This window comes from Pelobates fuscus, chromosome 12 (assembly GCF_036172605.1).
Source record: "Pelobates fuscus isolate aPelFus1 chromosome 12, aPelFus1.pri, whole genome shotgun sequence".
Lineage (NCBI taxonomy): Eukaryota > Metazoa > Chordata > Amphibia > Anura > Pelobatidae > Pelobates > Pelobates fuscus.
In genome coordinates, this window is record NC_086328.1 from 29,165,479 (window position 1) to 29,186,859 (window position 21,381).

Genomic DNA, 21,381 nt, shown 5'->3' on the forward strand with positions numbered 1-21,381 from the left:
TCTAGATTAGGTGGTGTAAGAAAAAAAGAAAAAGATCTGTCAACATTGAAGTTGCTGTTTAGTGGATAAGTGAGTGCGATGGATCTTGTGTATTGTTTGTGTGTGTATATATATATATATATATATCAGAGATTTGAATTATTTTTATGATTGCAATTTATTTGGTTGATGTGGAAAAAAAAAAACAAAGGACGTGCAACGGTTGGAATATTGTTATGTCTTATCAAATTTAATCACTGTTTCGCCACCAGCGAACAAATGGCAGCCTATGAGTGCCTTGAATGAATATAGGCTGATTGCAATACTTTTTCTCAATCCAACTCTTAAACTCAGGTGCATTAGGAGAACAGCTGATTGCCCTTGGTAAGAATACAAAGCTACTGTTACCATTACATATCTCACTAAGAAGTCAGAAAGATCCTTGTTTAGAGATTGAGGGCCATCGGCTGTCCTCGCAATGTTTGGTTAATTGAGTTTCCATGGAAACAGCATTTTTTTATACCTGTTGCAGAGGTTGACAGACATAAAATGAGTTATACAAGGCAAACTCCTTGCCAGTTTGCATTGGAGACCCCTTAGGTAACAAGAAGGTTAACTATATAATGGCTGAAAGACCACATTTCAAAATAGTCAACATTTTCATAATTTGTTTCATCTAATTTGGTTTTGGTAGCAATGGGAGTGTACTGTGGAATTTTTTGTTTGTTTGTTTTTTAATTGCAGTAATGCTTTATGTTAGCGCGGCTGCAATATTTTCAGACTATAACTTGTTATATCGTTGGAAAATTTGAATTAAATGGCTAGTCTATGTAAAAGAAAATGGTCACATGTCAACAGATGTGCAGTTTGCAATTGAATAGAACAAAATGACTATATCTTTATGCGATATATGAATGATGCATTCAAATTGATACTTTGCATATCTCGATTGTAAAAAAAATTAAAATAAATGGTTGTATCAGGCATGACCTCGAAAGGGATAGATCTGTTTTAAAATGTCTAAAGGATGTTCTTGAAAATAGAATTACATGTGTATGTATTTTTTTATCAGGCATTGGGATTCTATCAAATGGTACCTTCTCAATTTGGCCCTCAAAACAATTAATGGACCTCAGAACCTAAAATCATTTTCTCCTCCATGAAAATATTTAATTCAAGTTATGAGAAGGTCTCATATGCAAATGCTTTCTTTAAAAATGACAGGAAATAGCAAAACGTATTGGAATGATCGATGGGGAGCAAAAATGGAGACACCCAGTTAGGATAGATGTAAATACAAAAATGTGGATTTTGACATTTCATTTTATTTACCAAACTAACAAATACACTAAATTCCATATTGTACCAATTAAAAAAACCTGAAACTGAGGCTGAAATAGTTGATATGGAGAGATTCTCCACCTTAAAATTAGTCACAGCTAGACTATTTTATCCTTAATTTAACTATTTCAACTTCAATTATCAGCATCTGTAGTTTAGTGAATAAATCAGTTTGTTAAAGATGCAGTATGCGTAAACTAAATAAAAAATCATGGGCAGTGATGGTTGCCCTTTAAGTAATATGTAAGTAATGTGCACACAGTGTTTATGAGATAATAGCCAGTTTCCTTTTGCTATTAGCAATTCTTTAATTACACCCTTTGAATTCATAGCATTGAAACGTGAAGGGTAATGTTAGGTTGTGAGCGGCTAATTGTTTCCATACTACATTAACTGCAGTGAAGTCAATTCATGGACATGTTACGGAAATTGGAATAAAATTATTAGAGATATATAATATGGTATAAGTCCGAAATCCAAATAAGCGGTATCTAGTAATCAACAGAAATCCTCTAGATCAGAGACGGTCAAAAAGAAATGCCTATTATACTCGGCCTTACAGCTTGAAAAGCAAACTAGGACATATACTTCTACAACAAATGGAGAATGAAGATTGGCTTGATGATTCAGAGCAGTATCAATCTTTGGCACTCCAAATGTTGTGGACCAGATCTCCCCCGATGCTTTGCCAGCTTTATGCCTGTAAGATTATTATGGAAGATGTAGTCGACGACATCCGGAGTGCCAAAGGTTGCCTACCCCTGATCTAGATGTTTTAGAATTGCAACTTTTAGAATTCTGTTAGTCATGGGTTTGCAGAGTAAGTTGAGTTGTGCTCCTGAAGTGGGTGCACAGTTTAACACACCTGATCTGGGTAGCATGCTTTCCGGTATTGAGAGGTATGAATTTGGGATGAGAGTGAGAGGACCACAAGAGGGAGGGCCAGGGATGAGACCATGGGTGAGTCTGCAAAAAGAGAAAGAGAAGGTGTCAATCTGGCATGTATGATTTGCAAGTGAGCTAGCCAGCCTAATTTAGGGATGTCCATGTACTGGGGACCGTATCTCTAGTCTCCTCAGATATGGAACATTGAAAACTCAACCAGGATGGAGGGACAGGAGCTCAAATTTGAGACTGGCTATCTAAATCTAAGACTCTTAGGAGTTGGGAGGTAGGTAATAGATTTTCTTCTTTTTACTTTCTCCTCTCGAAACAAATAGCAACAAATATTGTAACATGTAAAGACATTAATAGACACGTTACAGTTTTAAATGGAAATTTCAAGAGCAACCAAGATTTTTTAAATATTTGGTTCCTTCTTATATAATCAGTGTAATTCCAATATTTATTCATAAATAAGTAAAAAGTCACATTTTACTCCTTAAAATAGAAAAAGTGCATCCTTTTCCTTTCACGTTTTATTTACAGTTTTGCTAAATGGTGATATTTTACCAACGTGGCAAAAATAATGTACTAAATTATCATATTCATTTCCTAACTGACAGATGTTCACTCTTTGTCCTTCCCCCAGAGACCTTCTCGAATTCTCATCTGCCCTCACAGCAAGCGAGCCGTACTGCAAAGAAAATAGAATAAGCCAATTATCTTCTATACGAGGCACACACATCTAGAACAGTCACATCTCTCTATCAAAATAACAAACTGCCCCCGCGCTTTCCAATACAAACTAAACACTTGGATCTTTGGCATTTCATTCTATCACCAATTAAACCTCGTTTATCAATAACGCCCTTCCATTTACACATCTCCAGGCTCATTTTAAAAGCAGAAAATTCGATTTCTTCCTTTTGCTGTGCTACAGAAGTTGATATGGGAGGACGGATAAGCCTTTGAGATGACAGAAGTTAATATTTGGTGCATCAATTGGAATATTTTGAATATGTTTCATAGCTTTTTATGGAATGCTATAATATCTCAGATTAGTGTAAACTGGTTGGTTTACCTTTAATTCATGATTAGAGCACACAACTGCTTTTGCTTGACACTATACAATGCTGTGTATGATGCCCCCTGTTGGTAGGCCCTTCAAAGCAGCAAAATTGTTAATCAGGAATGTGATTTAAAGGGACACTAGAGGCAGGGCCGGTGCAAGGATTTCTGCTGCCCTAGGCAAAGATCCATTTTGCCGCCCCCTCATGTCACTAACTCACTGGCAGACACACACGGGCAGACACACACTCACTGACAGACACACAGACACACACTCACTGACAGACACACACATAGATACTGACAAACATGCACTCACTCACTGACAGACACACACACACACACACGCACACAGACAGACACTTACTGATAGACATACACTCACTCACTGACAGACACACAAACACACACACTCACTGACAGGCATACACTCACTCACTGACATACACAGACTCTTACTGACATACATACACTCACTCACAGACAGACACACACACACACAGATACTCACTCACAGACACACTCACTCACTGACAGACACACCCATTGATACTGACAAACATGCACTCACTCACTGACAGACACACGCGCGCACAGAGACAGACACTTACTGATAGACATACACTCACTCACTGACAGACACACAAACACACACTCACTGACAGACATACACTCACTCACTGACAGACACATACACACACACACATATACTCACTGACAGACACATACACACTCACTGACAGACACACTCAATTACATACATACACTCATTCACTGACATACACTCACTCACTGACAGACACACACTCACTCACTGACAGACACACACACACTCACTGACATACATTCACTCATTCGTTGACAGACAGACACACAAACACATACTCACTGACACACACAGACACTCACTGACATACATACTCACTCACTGACAAACACACACACAGTCAAACACTCGCCTCCCTGGGGTCCAAAGTGGGGCAGCTCCACACTCCTCCAGCTCGCCGTTTAGTATGCCGTGGCCGGAATGACGTCATATTCCAGTTCCCTGCATTACAGAGGGTGAGCGAGGGAGGAGTGAGAGGCTGCAAGAACAGGCTTCCTCGCTGCCTTCTCCGTCCCCTCTCCTACAGGCACCGGCATTTTTTGGCAGAGCAGGCACCTGTCATCACGGTAAGCAGGTGCCTGCTCTGCCTTACCTAATACAGGTTCGGGGGCGCCCTGAGGTGGCCAGATGGCCACCTCCTTGGCCCCCTGTGACAGGGATCCTCTCGGCGCCCCCACCTTCAGGCGCTGGGGGCGGCTCGAGCCACTCTCAAAAAGCTGCAGCCCCAGACAGGGGGAGCCCACCAGGAAACTTCCCGGTGGGTGCCCCCAGCAGGCCGGCGCCCTAGGCAAATGCCTAGTTCACCTAATGGTGGCGCCGGCCCTGACTAGAGGCACCCAGATCAATTCACTGCATTAAAGTGATATGGGTGCATTGTCCCTGTCCCCTTAACCCTGTAGTGTTTACACTGCAGTTTTAATACTGCCTCTTGTGGCTGTCTACCAGTTAGCCACTACTGGCGCTTCCTGCAACTTCACTGAGTTTTACTCTGTAAAATGACGCCGGACGTCTTCGCGCTTTGTATGAGGACATTCATCGTGTTGAAATTCTCCATAGGAAAGCATCAAGTCAGTTATTTCCTATGGGGAAGGCCTAACGCGTAAATGGTGCTTGCCGTCCATGTGCATTAGGTTCGGCTGACGATGGAGGAGGAGGCTCCCAACCCAGAGCTTAGGGACCTCGGCGCTCCAATAAGGAAAGTGTTTAAAGAGTTATTTCACTCTTCACATGGCTGGGAGACCGGGGACAGAGGTACACTATAGTGTTAGGAATGCTGCTGTTTCCCTAACACTATAGTGTTCCAATCCAATACTCACAAATCCTGCTTATAGTGATAATGAAGGAAATCTGAATGCACTAGAATTACCATCTATTAGCAGCAGTGGTGATATAGGCAGTGCAGTCCATGAGCTGTAGAATTTTGGATATAGTGTATGTGGCCTCTAGGTGAAGGGTAAGATCCCTGTAACTTTTCAACACTGCTAAAATGAGCATTGACACCTAACACGCTCATAACCACTACAGCACTCGGAAGGAACTACAGGGTATTTCAGTTTATATGTGAGAGTTTTAACAATGTTCAGTGTGTGGACAGCTACGATCAACTATCCTGTTTCACAGCCTCATACCGCCCAAAATAGGTGTCCTATAAATAAAGCGCCATTGGGTGGGGTAAAATGGGGCCGGCCAGTGATGATAACTTCCCAAATGGGATGGACCCACCAATGTCCTAAGAATAGTCATGTCATCCTGATGGGAGTGAACGCCAGGCTGGGGCGGGCAAGGGAGAATTTGCCCCGTGTGCTACCCACATTTCTAGCCATACCAGCTAGCAGAGGCTGCTATCTTAGTAGGCAAGTTAGGCAGCCACCTAAGGCCTCATGATGACTGGGCCTTGCGGACGCCTAACTTGCCTTAGGGCAGACTGATCTGCCGACTTCCAATCATTTAAGCATTCCTTCAGCACTCTCTGCATGGTCCTACTGCCCTGGCCGTAACACGAGTACCTCTAATGATGCACTCTCACTGTGCTTTCTAAAGACAGTGCAAAAAGCAGGACACCAGGGAACAAACTGTCGGGACAAGACCCCAAAATAGTTGGGGGATCCGCAGCCTGCCAAGCAGGCGCCCATGCATGCCAAGGTGACACCCTCCTTTTTAGAAGGCATGTTTTCTGTGATGCAAAGTAGCCTTGTGGGCACGCCTACCAACAGGCCACTAGGCTCCAGCCTGCTGCGTACAATCATTTTTCTTTCCTCTATCAATGCTGCTTTTCTCAGAGCACTGGACAAGGCCATTTCACAATGGGAAGAGTCTAATGAACATGCTTTTTTTTTTTTATCCTGAATGGATTTTATCATTTATGATATTAGAATGTATTAAACTATTTTTATCATTAAAAATGGGCCTCCAAGCTAATGCCTTTAAAAAAAAATAAGGTCTCAGAAAAAGAGAGTTAAGAACCAATGGCTTTAAGTGCCTTACATCTCCTACTAGCCTAGGACTATTACAATAAATAGAATGTTATATTATTGTGGCTACCATTTATTTGTGTTCACTCAAAGCAGAAAGAAAACTGCAAATGGAAACACATAATCTTTGCACAATGCCCATCAGCCCCAAGTTTCAGATACAGGCATTGAGTGTGTTAGTAGGGGGACAATCACAGCTCTATAATGTCCAATGTAAGGTCCCTTTGTATTGTCACATTCCCTTTAACCCTCGGCGTTCCATTCCCCAGCGCTGTGTTCAGAGTGGACGCGCAGCAGCGCCGTGGATGCAGTGGGGCTGAGAGGGTCGCTGCGCAGCTAGAGCGCGCATTACGGTAGAACGCTGGACCAGATCCTGGTGCCGCAGCAGCAGGAGAGGCAGCATTAGAAGGAGCCGAGCATCCCATTCCCAGGAGCCAGCGCCCCCCCACCTCCAGCCATGGCCAAGGAGCGGCCGGAGAAAGCCGAGGAGACCGAGCAGATGATCGAGAAGGAAGGAGCAAAGGAAGGCCTGGAGGCCACGGCAGCCGGGGATGGCAAGGATATGAGAGCCGTGCTCCTCTCTGGCTTTGGGGGGCTCAACAAGCTGAGGGTGGCCAGAAAAGTCATGCCTGAACCCCAAGAGGGCGAGCTGAAGATCAGAGTCAAAGCCTGGTCCGGTACCCCCTTATTATTCCATCAGGGACCCCTTAGCATTCACTGGGTGGAGGTGCAGGGGTTAAATCCACCCTTTTCAACTCTCTGGCAGCGAGGGGGTTAAGCAATTGGGAGGCTTCTGGTGGTGAAAGGGTTAATTTGTGTTTGATTGCATTGACTGGATGGGAGCTAGTCAGTTAATTTAAAGGGTGCCACACCGGTGGTAAGTGCTGTCACCCACTGGGTGTGAACCCTATCTTTAAATTAAAAAAAATAAAAATGTAGCAAAGCATAGCAGGTGCCACTTGATACAGTCTGTTGGTTTCCATGGTAATTGCGCCTAATTTAGCACTTTGCTTCAGATTTTCCTATTTGTATTTATTAATTGTTTTGCCTTGATGCACCTTCCCCCCTAAGTGTTTTGCTTTTTGGTATGTTGTCAAGGGACCTTGTTTGTTAATGTGGTCATTAAGGGGAGTGATTGGGTTAATGGATTGAATTGTCTTTCTTAACCTTTTGATTGTGCTTCCCACAGCACTATTTATATCTGCTTTTAATTAATTCTACAGTAGAGTTAATCAAAAGCTGGAATCCCAGCTGTAATTCATCTATAGCAATTTTTTTTCCCCCTTTGTAATATTTTGAATGTCAGAGTTTTAAATTATAAGGCAAACACTATATATAGGCTATGGTAAAGGACACCAATAATCCTTTTAAAACTAAAGGTTGACTTCCTGCTGTGGTAGAAGTACTGCAATGCAAAATGGGAGTTGTAGTGTCTTTTTTTTTTGTTTGTACCAAAGTATTGAAATATGCTGCTGCCCTCTATTAGGTTAACTTGTTTAACAGGCTGGGGCCACATTTAACCACTCATTAAAGGGACACTTCAGACCTCTAAAACACTTTATGTTGCTGAAATCTTACAGAAAATGCAGATTTCAATACAAATTGACACTTTTATAAATTAACCTTGTTACACCCCTCTGGCTGTCAATCAGAAAATTGGTCATGTTACTTCCTCTTTTGTTTAGCTCAGTGGAGCAATTTCCCAGAGCACCTGCTGTATCTCAGGTTTATTTACTAATGTGAATTTAAAATTTTAGACAAAAATAGCCAAACTGAAGGCATAGCAAGTAAGACTTTTTCCAATTTAACTATATTGACCTTAAATTTAAGAATCTCTCCGAATATTCACTTTATTTAATTACCTGTGCGATTGAGCAGCCTGGGCACAGAAAGTCTGGTCTGGTTTAGGAGAGGGCTTGCAAATGTTGTAAGTTGTTTTTCAGATATACCCTCAATGAATTAATGCATACTTAAATGCATGCATGTTTTCATTGGGAAAATATCCACTAAAGTGATTTTTAATTTATTTATTTTATTTATTTGGGCATTGGAGTTCCCCTTTAAACCCTTAAGGACACATGACATGTGTGACATGTCATGATTCCCTTTTATTCCAGAAGTTTGGTCCTTAAGGGGTTAATTTAAATTGGATACGTAGGAGACCGAGGGGTTAACAATTGGACTATCATAGCAGCAGATTCCATACATGTTACCATGTACAATGTGTGTTTTTGTATTAAATCAGAATAACGTTTAGGAATGTAAACTTTAAATTTGCAAATGCTTTATTTTATTATAAAAACAGAACCTTGTGGTCCAGGCATAGAGGGTAATTATTTGATGCAGGCATATTACTGTGTAGGCACAAAAATATGTCAAAACCTAAAAGAAAAAATATCCCTCTGTTCTAGATAACCCCACATTTTCAGTCACTAGCATGCTAATCAAATTGTATGGTCAAAACCATTATTAAGTGTAATTCATTAAAGTGAGAATTGATTTGAATTTAAAAGTACAATATGGGCACCATAATCTCATAGTTCTTATGGTGCGTGGGTGCCGTATTACCTGAAAGAGAAACTATAGTTCCCTATAATGCCTCCCTTCTGTCCCTTACCTGATTACAACGCCCGATGTCCCTAATGCTCCGAGGAGACCTAATGCGCATCCGCGGTGATAGCTGCACTCGCATTAGTACTCCCCCCACCCCTCATAGGAAAGCATTTCTAATGCTTCCTGAGTGGTTTTACATGACACTGGATGCATCAAGTCGCCCAACAACCCGGAAGTCCCTCTAGTGGCTGTCTGGTAGACAGCCACTAGAGGCGGAGTTAATCCTGCAAAGGTCATTATTGCAGTTTTTAATGAAGGGACCTGGGACTATGCACCCAGACCACTTCATAATGTCCCTTTAAAGGAATTAAACTGTTTTATGAATGGTTTAACCCAAAATTCGAATAGACGCTGTTCAACAGTGACCACTTTGCCCCTCTTCTTCTTGGCTAAGATCTCATCTTTAATGAGGCATCCTTTGACTGGGCTCTGGTGAGTTTACCTCTTCAGTCTATCTCTGGCTTCCCATTGAGGAAACTGTGTGAGAAGTTCACGATTCAGTGACTAGCATGTTATTTTGTTATTTGCCCCTTTATCTTGTATTGAGAATTGACTTTTCAATTTGTTTTGCTCCTTTCTGTTACATTCAGATACCACCACCTATGATCTTGTTTACATTTTGCAGTTAGAGATACATTTACTTACCATGTTTACTATTTAAAGGTTTTATAAGTTTGTCGTTAATGTTTCTGTTACATTAACGCTTTGTGTTGCATTGCATCTCTTTAAATTGATACATGTTTAGATGGATTAGATTATTTTATTTACAGGAAGTGATGTGATTAGAGATTATGATGCCCGGAATGGAAAAAGCATTGGTCGTGTTTCAGCTTAATACAAGCAAAATTAAGCCTTGGCCGTCTGTATGTGTGTGTCAGGCTGAGAACGCGCATTTAAGTAGGAGATTAGGATGCTGGGGTATTTTGAAGTAAAATGGGGATTAGTTATTGTAAAATGTCTGGAATCTCAGTGCTTCGTGTCAAAGGTGATCTGTCGTTACTCTGATGCACGGATTGCTGTAACTATTGTTTTAAAAAAAATTACATTTAGGTGTGCGCGTTTAGTTTAAGTATATAAAATTTTCTATTCTATAGGTCACCGCTAGACAGCAATTTTCTTTCTACTTGTTGTGGAACTGCAAGTCCAAGTCACCCACCCAGAGACACTTCTTTGTTCAGAATCACCACTGAGCATTATGGGGCTTTTAGTACCAAGGGGGGAGTTGTCATCTGCTTCTGATGACCTAGATCAGGGATAGGCAACAGCCAGTACTCTAGATGTTGTGGACTATATCTCCCTAAATTCTCTTACAGTCATAATGTTGGCAAAGCACCAGGAGACATGTAGTCCACAACATCAGGAGTGTCAAAGGTTGTATACCCTTGACCGGAATCATAACTCCTGACTGTTTCAGATCTTAAAGGAGCACTATAACTACTGTAGCTAGCTGTTGAATTCCGTCATTATTTAAGTGATCTATAAAGAGCAACAGTTTTTCTTTATAGTTGTGAGACTAACAGACTAACCTAATATACGGTACCCAGATTCTGAGGACCATAGACTTTGATAGAGTTCCTTTTGAACATTATACATTACTATGGTTCTTTCAAGGAGCCCAGTGACATGCTCTATGGGCCTGTGTTTTGGCCCTTACACTATGTCACAGGGCTCCTGAGAATGACTCCTCTGGTATTTGGGATCAGCTACAGAGTTGTAAGACCTTTAATCAAAGAGCTAGACCTGGGAGCTACAAGTAAATAATTCAACGAATTAAAAGGATTATTGGCTTGGCGCTGAGTGACGTGATGGTGCAGCTATATCACCGTGAATTAATCACTAAAAAGTCACATCAAAATACATACAAAAAAGTAAAAGCACACACAGAAAAATAAAAATAAATGAATATTACCCTTTTTGGTGGGTAATCCAGTGAACTACTCGAGATCTAAGATCAACAAAGGAGAATACTTCTCATAGACTAGTTTATCGTATTTTAAACATTTTATATAAAAACACATAGAGGTTTAAGCGGCACTTACCTTTCCCCGATCACTTCCTTTTCTCTTCCTCTCTCCGAATCTGTTCTTCTTTTCTTCATTTCTGATCTAGTTTTATTTGAAAAATAAAATAGGTAGGGACTACTGTCTTATATATTTTTCCTACGCCTGACTTTCTCTGACACAAGGAGGAACTTAAATCCGCTCCATTTCCTGTGTCCGAGAAAGTTTCCCCATCATACTCACGCTCTTTTTGATGTTCTTGCCTGAACATTTGCCATTTCTGAATGTCCTGTCATTTAGACTAGGGTGCTGGCAAAATGATCGAATTTTGCCAAACAGAATGTAAACAATACGTCCATCCATGTTTGGGTGAAATTCGCTCCTTATATTCTGTTTAGGATTTATCTTAGAAAAATGAAATTCCGACCTAACACAGGTCTCCCATGCGCCCATGGTGGGGCACATATAAAAATTAATGGGGGCATAATATCCCCCTCCAGCCCCCACCTGTACCCAGTGAGTGGGTGCTATTAAACTAAATGGGGGACCTAGTTTCTCCCCAGCCCTCCCCAACCCATTAGCAGCAAGTGGAGGCCGAAGAAATAATGGGGGAGGACCTATTGTTCCCACAAGCCCCACCCAGAAGCGGTGGGTGGGGAACCTAAGTGATAATAGGGGAACTATTGTCTCCCCCGCAGCCCCCACTCATTGGCGGCGGGTGGGTGCTAATTGTAAAAATAACTACCCCCGTCATCAAACCACCCCTCCAAATAAGCACTGAATATATAATTGATCATTTACAAATTTTGAAATATATACTACTTACCTTGGCTCCAGCACCATCACCACCCTAGTTCTGTGAGGGTTTCATTATTTTAACATGCTATCCGTGCTGCAAAATGATCCAGACATCAAATATTGCATGGAAACATTGCAAATATTTTTTATTTTTTTTGTTAAAAAAAAAAAAAAAAGCAAATTCTGTATTTACACGCCAGTAACTGTTTAATCAGGCTAACCAAATATTTTCGAGCAAGGCAGCTGTTTTAAGTAATGTGTCATTTTTTGGATTTATAATAGGGTTTTTACATTTCAGTTTTGTTTTGGAATATGGTTTAAACATTTTACACTTCTCTTTCTGGTTAACCCCTTCCCTCCCAGCAACATGAATACAAAGGCTATTTTTTTGTTTTGCAAAGTAAAACTGAAACCTATAAAGAAAGCCCAGCCACCTCTCTTTTAGCTCCAGCATTGGTGTTCACCCTGCAGAGTATTACATTTCTAAGCTAGGGCTTTATCTCTCTGCATAACTGCAAATGGTTCACCCTCCATTTATTACTCCCTACAGCAGTGGATCCCAAACTTTTTTCACCTGAGTACCCCATGGCAGCCCATTTCCATAAATTGTACCCCTCATATTTAGTGATATGTTTGTAATTAATATAGCCGCTGCTATTTCAAAAGTATACATTTTTCTCTGCCCTAGGATTCCCTGCTTCTTTTGCTCCAAGGCTCCCCTGCTTTTCCTCTGCCCAATGTGTGTGTGTGTGTGTGTGTGTGTAAATATATCTCAGATGCACGCACTGACACACAGATACAGACACACACCTATAGACACTCTGCCACACATGCACATACAATTATACACACATACAGTTACATGCACTCACAAACATGTAGTTGCACAGATGCAAGCACTGACACACGTCATTGCACAGATACACTGACACACATGCAGATACACTGATACAAACGCTGACACACATGCAGATAAACATGCACACATACAAACACTGACACACATACAGATACAAACACTACATACACACACATACAGGTTACAATCTTAGCCACTCTCCAGTTTCCTACCTTTTAGGTGCAGGAGACTTCTGCTGTCTGTGGTTGGTTGGAGTTATGGGCTTGCTCCTCTCCTGGTACGGCCCCCTCAAGACTCGCTATCCTCAATCGTATACGGCTGGGTATGAGTGAGAGTGACCCGGGAGGAAGTGTCACTTCAGCTATACCCTTTGGATTAGAAGGCACTGACTGGTGCCCTCAAGACATATGCCCATTGGATGGCTCTAAATGCCTGAGACACCCAATGGACCTGCTCACTCTGTTCCCAACCTGAACCACCATTACTAAAAAAAAATTGCGTATCCCTGGGGGAACTGAATTGTTCCCTTGGGAATACACGTACCATAGGTTGGGAAGCCCTGTCCTAAAACCTTTTTGTCAGAGGAGGGGATGCAGGTCTCTAAGCACAATGAGTACAAACAGGGACTCTTTTCAGGCTGAAATAGCTGCATTATACAGCCCCATATAGCACAGATGTTTGCTGCAGCTGTACAAGTATATAGGGATTTTACCAACATAATTTTTTTTTATTTTTACTGGATATTTGTACATTTCTATTTGTTAGTTATTGCCACACTTTATATGGGACAAAAATTGTTTATAGTTACGACTTCCATAATGGATTCTGTGTAACACAGAATAATGTTATAATTATTATGTTATAATGTAATAATATATAATAAAAAAATGAAGCATAAAAGTTGTCTAATGTAGATATATTCTATATATTTTTGTTTTTAATCGCTCCAATCATTACTACATCACACTGTGTCCTGCCACCCCCACAACTGTAAGTATTTGGTTTTATAGCCGCTATAGCTCTCATTGACTGCGTGTGATCAGCTGACTCTCTCTCAACCAAGATGTGTTTAGCTCAGGATTGGAGGTGGAGAGTGGAACCCAAACCATTCTCAGAACTGTTTGACTCCTTACACTTGGGAGGCTATAAAGCAGTTTTCCTGAAGGCACACCTAACAGTCCAGGATTTAGGGATTACCCGGGTGTCTAAAAAAAAATAAAAATAAACCTTAGACACACCCAGGTAATCCCTAAATGCTGAACTGTTAGGTGCGCCTTGAGGAGCACTGCTCTAGGGAACTGTTGGCACCATAACCACTATATTGTGCTACAATGATTATGGTGCTTAAATGGTTCCTTTAATTATCTATATGCAATCTACAGATGGAAGTGTGATTGTTTCCGAAGATTATGTGCCAGTCAAAGACTTGTTTACAAATAGACTGACTAGGCATAGATTCAGGCAGCAGAGTAGAGTAGTAGTAGCTGATCCAGTTATCTGATCCCCATCCGTTACCAGTAACACCAGTACAGCATATGGCGTCACTGTTTAGTAAAATATTCTCCTATTATTCTCACCTCTCACACAGGTTAGCTAAAGAGGGAAGTTATAGGAACACTCAAGGCACCATAACCACTTCATCTCATTGAACGTGTTATGGTGTCTTGAGGTCCTGAGTGATATCTTACCTTATGGGTTAAACCCACATCACTGGCCACAGTGCCCATCTTTATGGCTCTCTGCCTCTCTCATCCTATCACTGGCTTCCCATTAAGGGAAATGCTTTAAAAATGTTTTGAATATATGTGAAGCTATAGTCCCAAAAAACAGTTATTTTGGAACTATAGACTATCCTTCTTGCAATGTGCTTACTGTTCAGCCCTCCTTCGCCTTGTAAAAATTATTCTAAATCCGCAACAAAATATATCACTAGTACCGGCTAGGCATCCCACGTTTTAAATAAATGCATATAAATAGTACATTTCTAAATACAAAGAGCTTGGTTGTGAAGGGATTCGGATTATGGCAAAGCAATTATCAAATGACTTTTTAGATTTCTAAAGGGTTTGTCACACATGTGACTTGGCTTAATGAGTGAATTAGAAACGGAGCCTGGGAAAAAGATTACCACTTTTATCTTAAAATAAAAAAAATGGATATGAGAGAGCTTGTAATCGTGAATGTGATTTATCCTTTGAATGGATTGAACATGTGGTCCTAAAAAGTACAAATTGCTACTAACAATAGGGCAATAGTAAATTAAAAGGGACAGCACACTAAATTTTACTCTTCGGAAATCTGTACAGTGAATTTGTTTTGTGTAATTGTGGAATCTATTAAAACTCTGTGCGACATATTTACAAGAAATAAAGTCCCCCGGGACTGCCCCTCCATTCAGTATTAAAAATGGAGCAGTTTAACAATGGATGAGGGTCCCTGGCTTCCCATAGCCCTGCCCCACTGGAAGTATGGCTAAGGTAAATATTACACACTTCCTTGTATCCATCCCAACTCGTACCAGCAATAAGAGCTGTGATAAGCTGAATGCATACTCTCTCAGCCAATCACAGCCACACATTGCTGCTCAAGCTATCACTTCCTCGCTAGCCCGAGTAGCACAGAGGAGATGAGTTGCTAGTGACTCTCATTCAGCATTAAAATGTTAAAAACCATTTAATTCTGAATTGAAGAGCTGTGCCAGGGGACTACAGACACAATAACCACTTCAATTAAATGAAGCATTGTACCTTTAAATACTGCTCCCCATATCAAGGATCAGTCACCAGAAAAGAACTGACATAACACTCCAGTGCTTGAGCATTGGGGAGATCGTATCATCACTTATACAAGCACACCTATTTCATTTTATAATCAATATATCTAATTACTTTGACTTTATACTCAACATTGGTGTAACTCCCCCCTCACTTACCTATCTCAAGGCTACACTGTTGGGATCACTAACTCAAGGCACCATGGACAGATGAAGAGTGACAAGGTTGATTACTGAATTGAGAATCAAAATTAATTTCAAATTTACAGCTAAAAACAATTGATATGAAGAATCCCAGAATTCCCGTCAATTCTTAATTTATTATATAACCATGAGAGAATAATTTCCCCAAAATGCTGATGTCTTGTGTGCAGCCTTTACAAACCCTCCCCTTCTAACCATGCCCAGACTTTCTGTGGCTGTCCAATCACAGACTTCCCAGTGCAGCTAAATGAGCAGTCTTTGTAAGGCAGGTGCTTTGAACAATTACTGCCTCTTGAGTTTAGCTCCAAACCAGGAAGTAACCAGACTAGTTGTCTGACAGCCAGTTGGTGTAACAAGGTTAATCTATAAGAGTGTAAATTTCTGCTGAAATCTATAATTTTTTGTAAAATGAAAAAAAGAAAACACACTCTTAACATATATAAAGCATTTCAGCAATCTGAAGTGCTTTATGGGTCTGTAGCAGGGCTCAACAAATCCCAGGTCGCCATGGCGACTAGGATTTTAGACCTGGCGTCTGGGATTTGTTAGCCCACTCAGCCCCTGAGGTGGTCGGCTGCCTATGAGGGGAGGCAGGCGGGTGGCCAGCCGGCCAGCTCATAAAGAGCATGGGAGAGCATTTCCGGTTGGCGGCCAGCCAGCTGATGAAGAGCGTGGTGTGTGCGCACGGGCAGAAGGCACCTGGAAGATTGAAGCAGACTGGCAGGCGCGCAAGGGAGCTGTAACCCCCCTCCCTACTCCCTCGTGCGTCCTCCAGTGATCCCGGGAGCCGGAATATGATTTAATTCTGGACCGGGATCACTAAACAGTGCTCTATGGAGTAGAGCAGGGAGATGACTGAAGGCCCCACTGGACCCCAGGGAAAGCCGAACCATTCCAGCTCCAGGTAGGGACGCTGGGTGGTCACCTTAATGTGTGTTGTTATTGCAGTGACAGTAAGTGAGTGTGTGTCAGTGAGTTAGTGTGTGTGTTTAGGTGACCGGTCCCCCTCCAATCACATGGGTAAGGGGTTTTTAATCACCTTTCCCCCCCCCCCCCCCCACGCTGTGCTGGTCTCGCCACAGCTGGCCCTGCCTCCATGAAGGCAATCATCAATCTTTATGATCTCAGGCAATCCAATGCTTTCCCATTGGGAGGCTATTGCGCATATGTTTCAAAACACCATGCTGTGCCAATCAGCATCTCCTCATAGAGATGAATTGAATGAATGCATCTCTATGGGGAACACTGAGTGACTTTCACTAAAAGTGTTACTAGGCAACAATGTAAATACTGCCTTTTTCTCCGAAAAGTCAAGGTTTACATTGAAAAGTGTAGAGGGGCCGGTTATAAACACAAGAACAACTATATTAGTCTGTAGTGGTTCTGGTGACTATAGAGTCCCTTTTGACATTGACAAACCTAGCTCCTAACATTTTTTGCTGGCTCCAAGATTCGAAGCAAATGTGTCAAGCCCTGGTCTGTAGTGTCCCTTTAATAAGGCATATAACAAAGACACCACAATGTTTTCAAGCTGCTGAGTGTGACTTTTCAAGCCACGTTCTGCCATTCCTCTCATTGACCTCTAACAACGCTCAGTACAAAATCATATTCTATAATGAATGACTCAGCTCTAGAGAATCAATTGGAGATAGTACATCCATCAGGTTCCCTTTTCTTAGCTATCTGCAATATCCATTTATACGTTCTATAAAGCAGGAAAAACTCATTCATCTGAGATGTCTAGTGCAAAATCCAGCTGTGACAAAATTATTTTAAATTGATGGTAACTGATTTAGATCGATACAGATGGATATTCTTCTATAACAGCATGATATCATTGAGGTTATGAGCCATATATCTTAATGTGTCCATCAATGTGCATTTATGTTTGTGTACCTGTCAAACACCCAATGTACCTTGTGACGTACGCACAGATGTCGGCATTGTAATTCTTTTTTCTGTGTGTGAACGTTTTGCTCTGCGAGTTCTAATCATTATCATAAGTGCACAGTGTTTCATCAGTCTTCCAAAAAAAAAAAATTCTGAGTCATGTTGTAAGCAAGAAGGAAAGGCCACCAATCATAAAGCATACGTCTTCTGTGCCGAGATGAGTCACAACCAACCTAGATGGACGCAGAGAGGCCGAGCTGATTCATTGTTGCAACATACTCGTTAAGGAAAAACATTTTGAATTAGTTGTTGAAGCAGAACCAGCTGATAGTTCTTAGAATGTTATTTTATCATCAATGGCAGGCTTCCCCAAACTCCGGCCCTCCAGATGTTGCTGAACTACAACTCCCAAGATTCTATGAATGAAATGGATAGGCAGAGAATCATGGGAGTTTGGGGAAGCCTGATCAATGGTTTGATCTTACCTTCAAGGTATAGGTGAAAGTGTAACAAAGATCATTGTTTACTGTTAAAAGACTGACTCCAACAAAAACATGTTAAGATCTCAATCATCGTTCTGCATTTAAAAGAGAAAAAAAAAGTATAAATAATCATAAAAGGGTTGATTTCTGTGTCCCTTGACCTTGGCTTGTTTTTATCATACTAATGTAATTCCATTTTCTTTGACCTGGTCCAGTCCCTGAATCTGCTTTACCTGTTTGCTGGTGTGTTTTGCCCACCTGAGCTTTAGTGTTAACCCCGTCACTCTAAGGATTGGTGATACAAATCTTTTTACTTTTTCTTTCCTGGTTGCGTATTAATCTGGTCTCTTGTTTTCTGCATCGCTGGGTAACTAAACCTGACAAAGAGGTTTTTGCCTGAAACTGGCTTCATCCAAAGAAATACAAAAATAGTGAATTCTAATTTACAATTTTCAGAGCTTATAATTGTCAGATAATGAATGGGCACAGAAACAGACACTTAGGTTGCAGTGTCTGGTGAATGTTCTCATGGTAACAGGAGGTTTGGGGAATACTAATATTTTTTCAAGTGGAGCTCATTGGCTTTAATGGGGACCCATCTCATAAATAGAAATTGAATAAAATGTGCATTGGATGAGCTCTCCAGAGTATTGTGTAGAAAAAGTGCATATGGACGAGAAGCACACACTGTAAGCCTCATTTTAGTGCTGAAAATTCCAACATTTTAAAAGCATGATAACCGTTAAAGTTTATGGTAGTGCTTATGGTGTAGTGAGTCCCAGCATTCAACGTCTAGCATCCACGCATCATCCGATATTGTGGATAATTTATTTTGCATTATCCATTCACAGTGCATACAAAAATATAATGGCAAACAAATTAGTTACACCAACAACAGATAAAAACAAAATGGATAAATTACCAGAAGTCCTAATTACTCACTCACTTCTGGCCATGGGGACTCAGGCAAAGAAAGATGACTCATTCAAAATTAGATTTTGGCCCCAAGCAAGTACAATAGACATTTACGGTACATATGATTTGGATATATACACTCTGCATTCATCTAAAGTTTCCAAGCCTGGCCCAGAGATAAGGCATATCTATAGAAACTATAAGTGACCACCTCTGCGTGTTCCGGACCAATTTCAACCCAAATATCTCATTTTATGTGCTTGCCACAGAAATCATAATTGCATCTATGAACTTGTTGCAGTTTGTCCATTTCATATGTCACAAACCCTACTAGGACCTAATATAATGGACATCACAATTTCTTCCAAACTGCTTAAATTGCACTAATCATGTTTATGCTTGTTTCAAACATTGTGCTTGTCCCAATCGAAATATGCACAGCATGAGGCTTAATTATTAATCTGTGGGTTATTATTCATATTTCCTTTTTGGATATGATCCTGATATGACACTTGGACACAAGGGTCTTTTGATATTCTAATTAACATATCAAGAAAATCCACTATCTATTAAGTTACAGGCCATATGGTCGAAGACAGTTGGTTTACATTGAAGCTGAGTTTACCGGCACTGGTGAGCAACATTTGACATTTTGCAGAAGCCTTGATTTATCAAAAGAGCAAATAATTTCACACCTTGCAGAAGCCTTGCTTGTTCAAATGAACAATTCATGCTGTAAACCATCTGACCTCTATTACATTCCTATATAATTTACATTAACCCTTTCTGATATCTGTCCTCTACCAAGTGGGCAATTCATGTATGCACTACACAAGTTACATGAAATTGCAATATTCCATAGTGCAACAATTAAATATGTATCCTTGCCGTGACACAATAATATCTGTAACTGTAAACTGATCAGCCACAACATTAAAACCACTGACAGATGAAGTAAATACCATTGATTATATTGTTACAATGGCACCTGCCAAGGCAGCAAGTGAATAGTCAGTCATTATTGAAAGCAGGAAAAATTGAACAAGTGAAGAGATGATAGTGATGGCTATACAACTGGGTCAGAGCATCTCCAAAATGGAAAGTCTTGGGGGGTGTTCTGGTAGATGTAGGTTAATCACAGTGCCATGATGATCGTTGTCCTCCAACACATGTGTCAGAAGTGGACCATGGAGCAAATGGACAAGATTGCCTTGTCTGATGAATCACATTTTATTTTCGATCAGGTGAATGACGGGTGGATGCGCCTTGTTTACCTATGGAAGTGATGGCAGCAGAATGCTCTATGGGAAGAAGGCAGGCCGACGGAGGACTTGGGCAATGTTCTGCTGGAAAATATTGGGTCCTGGCATTCATACTTTGACATACCAACTACCTGGAGATTGTTGCACACCACGTACACCCATTCATAGTAATGGTGTTTCCTGATGGCTTTGGCCTCTTTTAGCAGGATAAAATAGCCTGCAACATTTCAAAAAGTGTTCAGGAATGGTTTGAGGAACATGACAAAGAGTTCAAGGTATTACCTTGAACTTCAAATTCCCCAGATCTCAATGAGATTAAGCATCTCTAGGAAGTGCTGAAACAACAATTTCGATCTATGGAGACCCACCTCGCAACTTGCAGGACTTAAAGGAACACTATAGTCACCTAAATTACTTTAGCTAAATAAAGCAGTTTTAGTGTATATATCATTCCCTTGCAATTTCACTGCTCAATTCACTGTCATTTAGGAGTTAAATCACTTTGTTTCTGTTTATGCAGCCCTAGCCACACCTCCCCTGGCTATGATTGACAGAGCCTGCATGAAAAAAAAACCTGGTTTCACTTTCAAACAGATGTAATTTACCTCAAATAATTGTATCTCAATCTCTAAATTGAACTTGAATCACATACAGGAGGTTCTTGCAGGGTCTAGCAAGCTATTAACATAGCAGGGGATAAGAAAATCTTAATTAAACAGAACTTGCAATAAAGAAAGCCTAAATAGGGCTCTCTTTACAGGAAGTGTTTATGGAAGGCTGTGCAAGTCACATGCAGGGAGGTGTGACTAGGGTTCATAAACAAAGGGATTTAACTCCTAAATGGCAGAGGATTGAGTAGTGAGGCTGCAGGGACATGTTCTATACACACAAACTGCTTCATTAAGCTAAAGTTGTTCAGGTGACTATAGTGTCCCTTTAAATGCTCCGCTGCTTATGTGTTTGTGTATATTATTAGACACTGATATTATTACACCAATCTTCCCTAAACGAACACTCTAGTGTTAGGAATCCAAACCTGTATTCCTAACGCTATGATGTCTCTGTCTCTACTTGAAAAATGCACCCCACTCCCCTGTACATTAAAATAAAATTGTTTAAAGTTGTATTTACCTGATAAAGTGATCTAGGTGACTATAGTGTCTCTTATTACTATATGAATTGCAGTTGTTCTGGAAAATAGAAAATACTAGCATTTCCCTCAAATCCGTAAACAGGC

At 40.8% G+C, this 21,381-nt stretch overlaps 1 protein-coding gene across 1 annotated transcript in view; it reads left to right on the forward strand.

The window, feature by feature from the left end:
* Nucleotides 1-6,660: 6,660 nt before the first annotated feature.
* Nucleotides 6,661-21,381, forward strand: part of VAT1L (vesicle amine transport 1 like) — a 40,016-nt gene continuing 25,295 nt past the window's right edge. Inside the window, exon 1 of the mRNA XM_063438435.1 lies at nt 6,661-7,020. Coding sequence (XP_063294505.1) covers nt 6,806-7,020 — 215 coding nt within the window. The 5' untranslated portion in view covers nt 6,661-6,805. The remainder of the gene's footprint in view (nt 7,021-21,381) is intronic.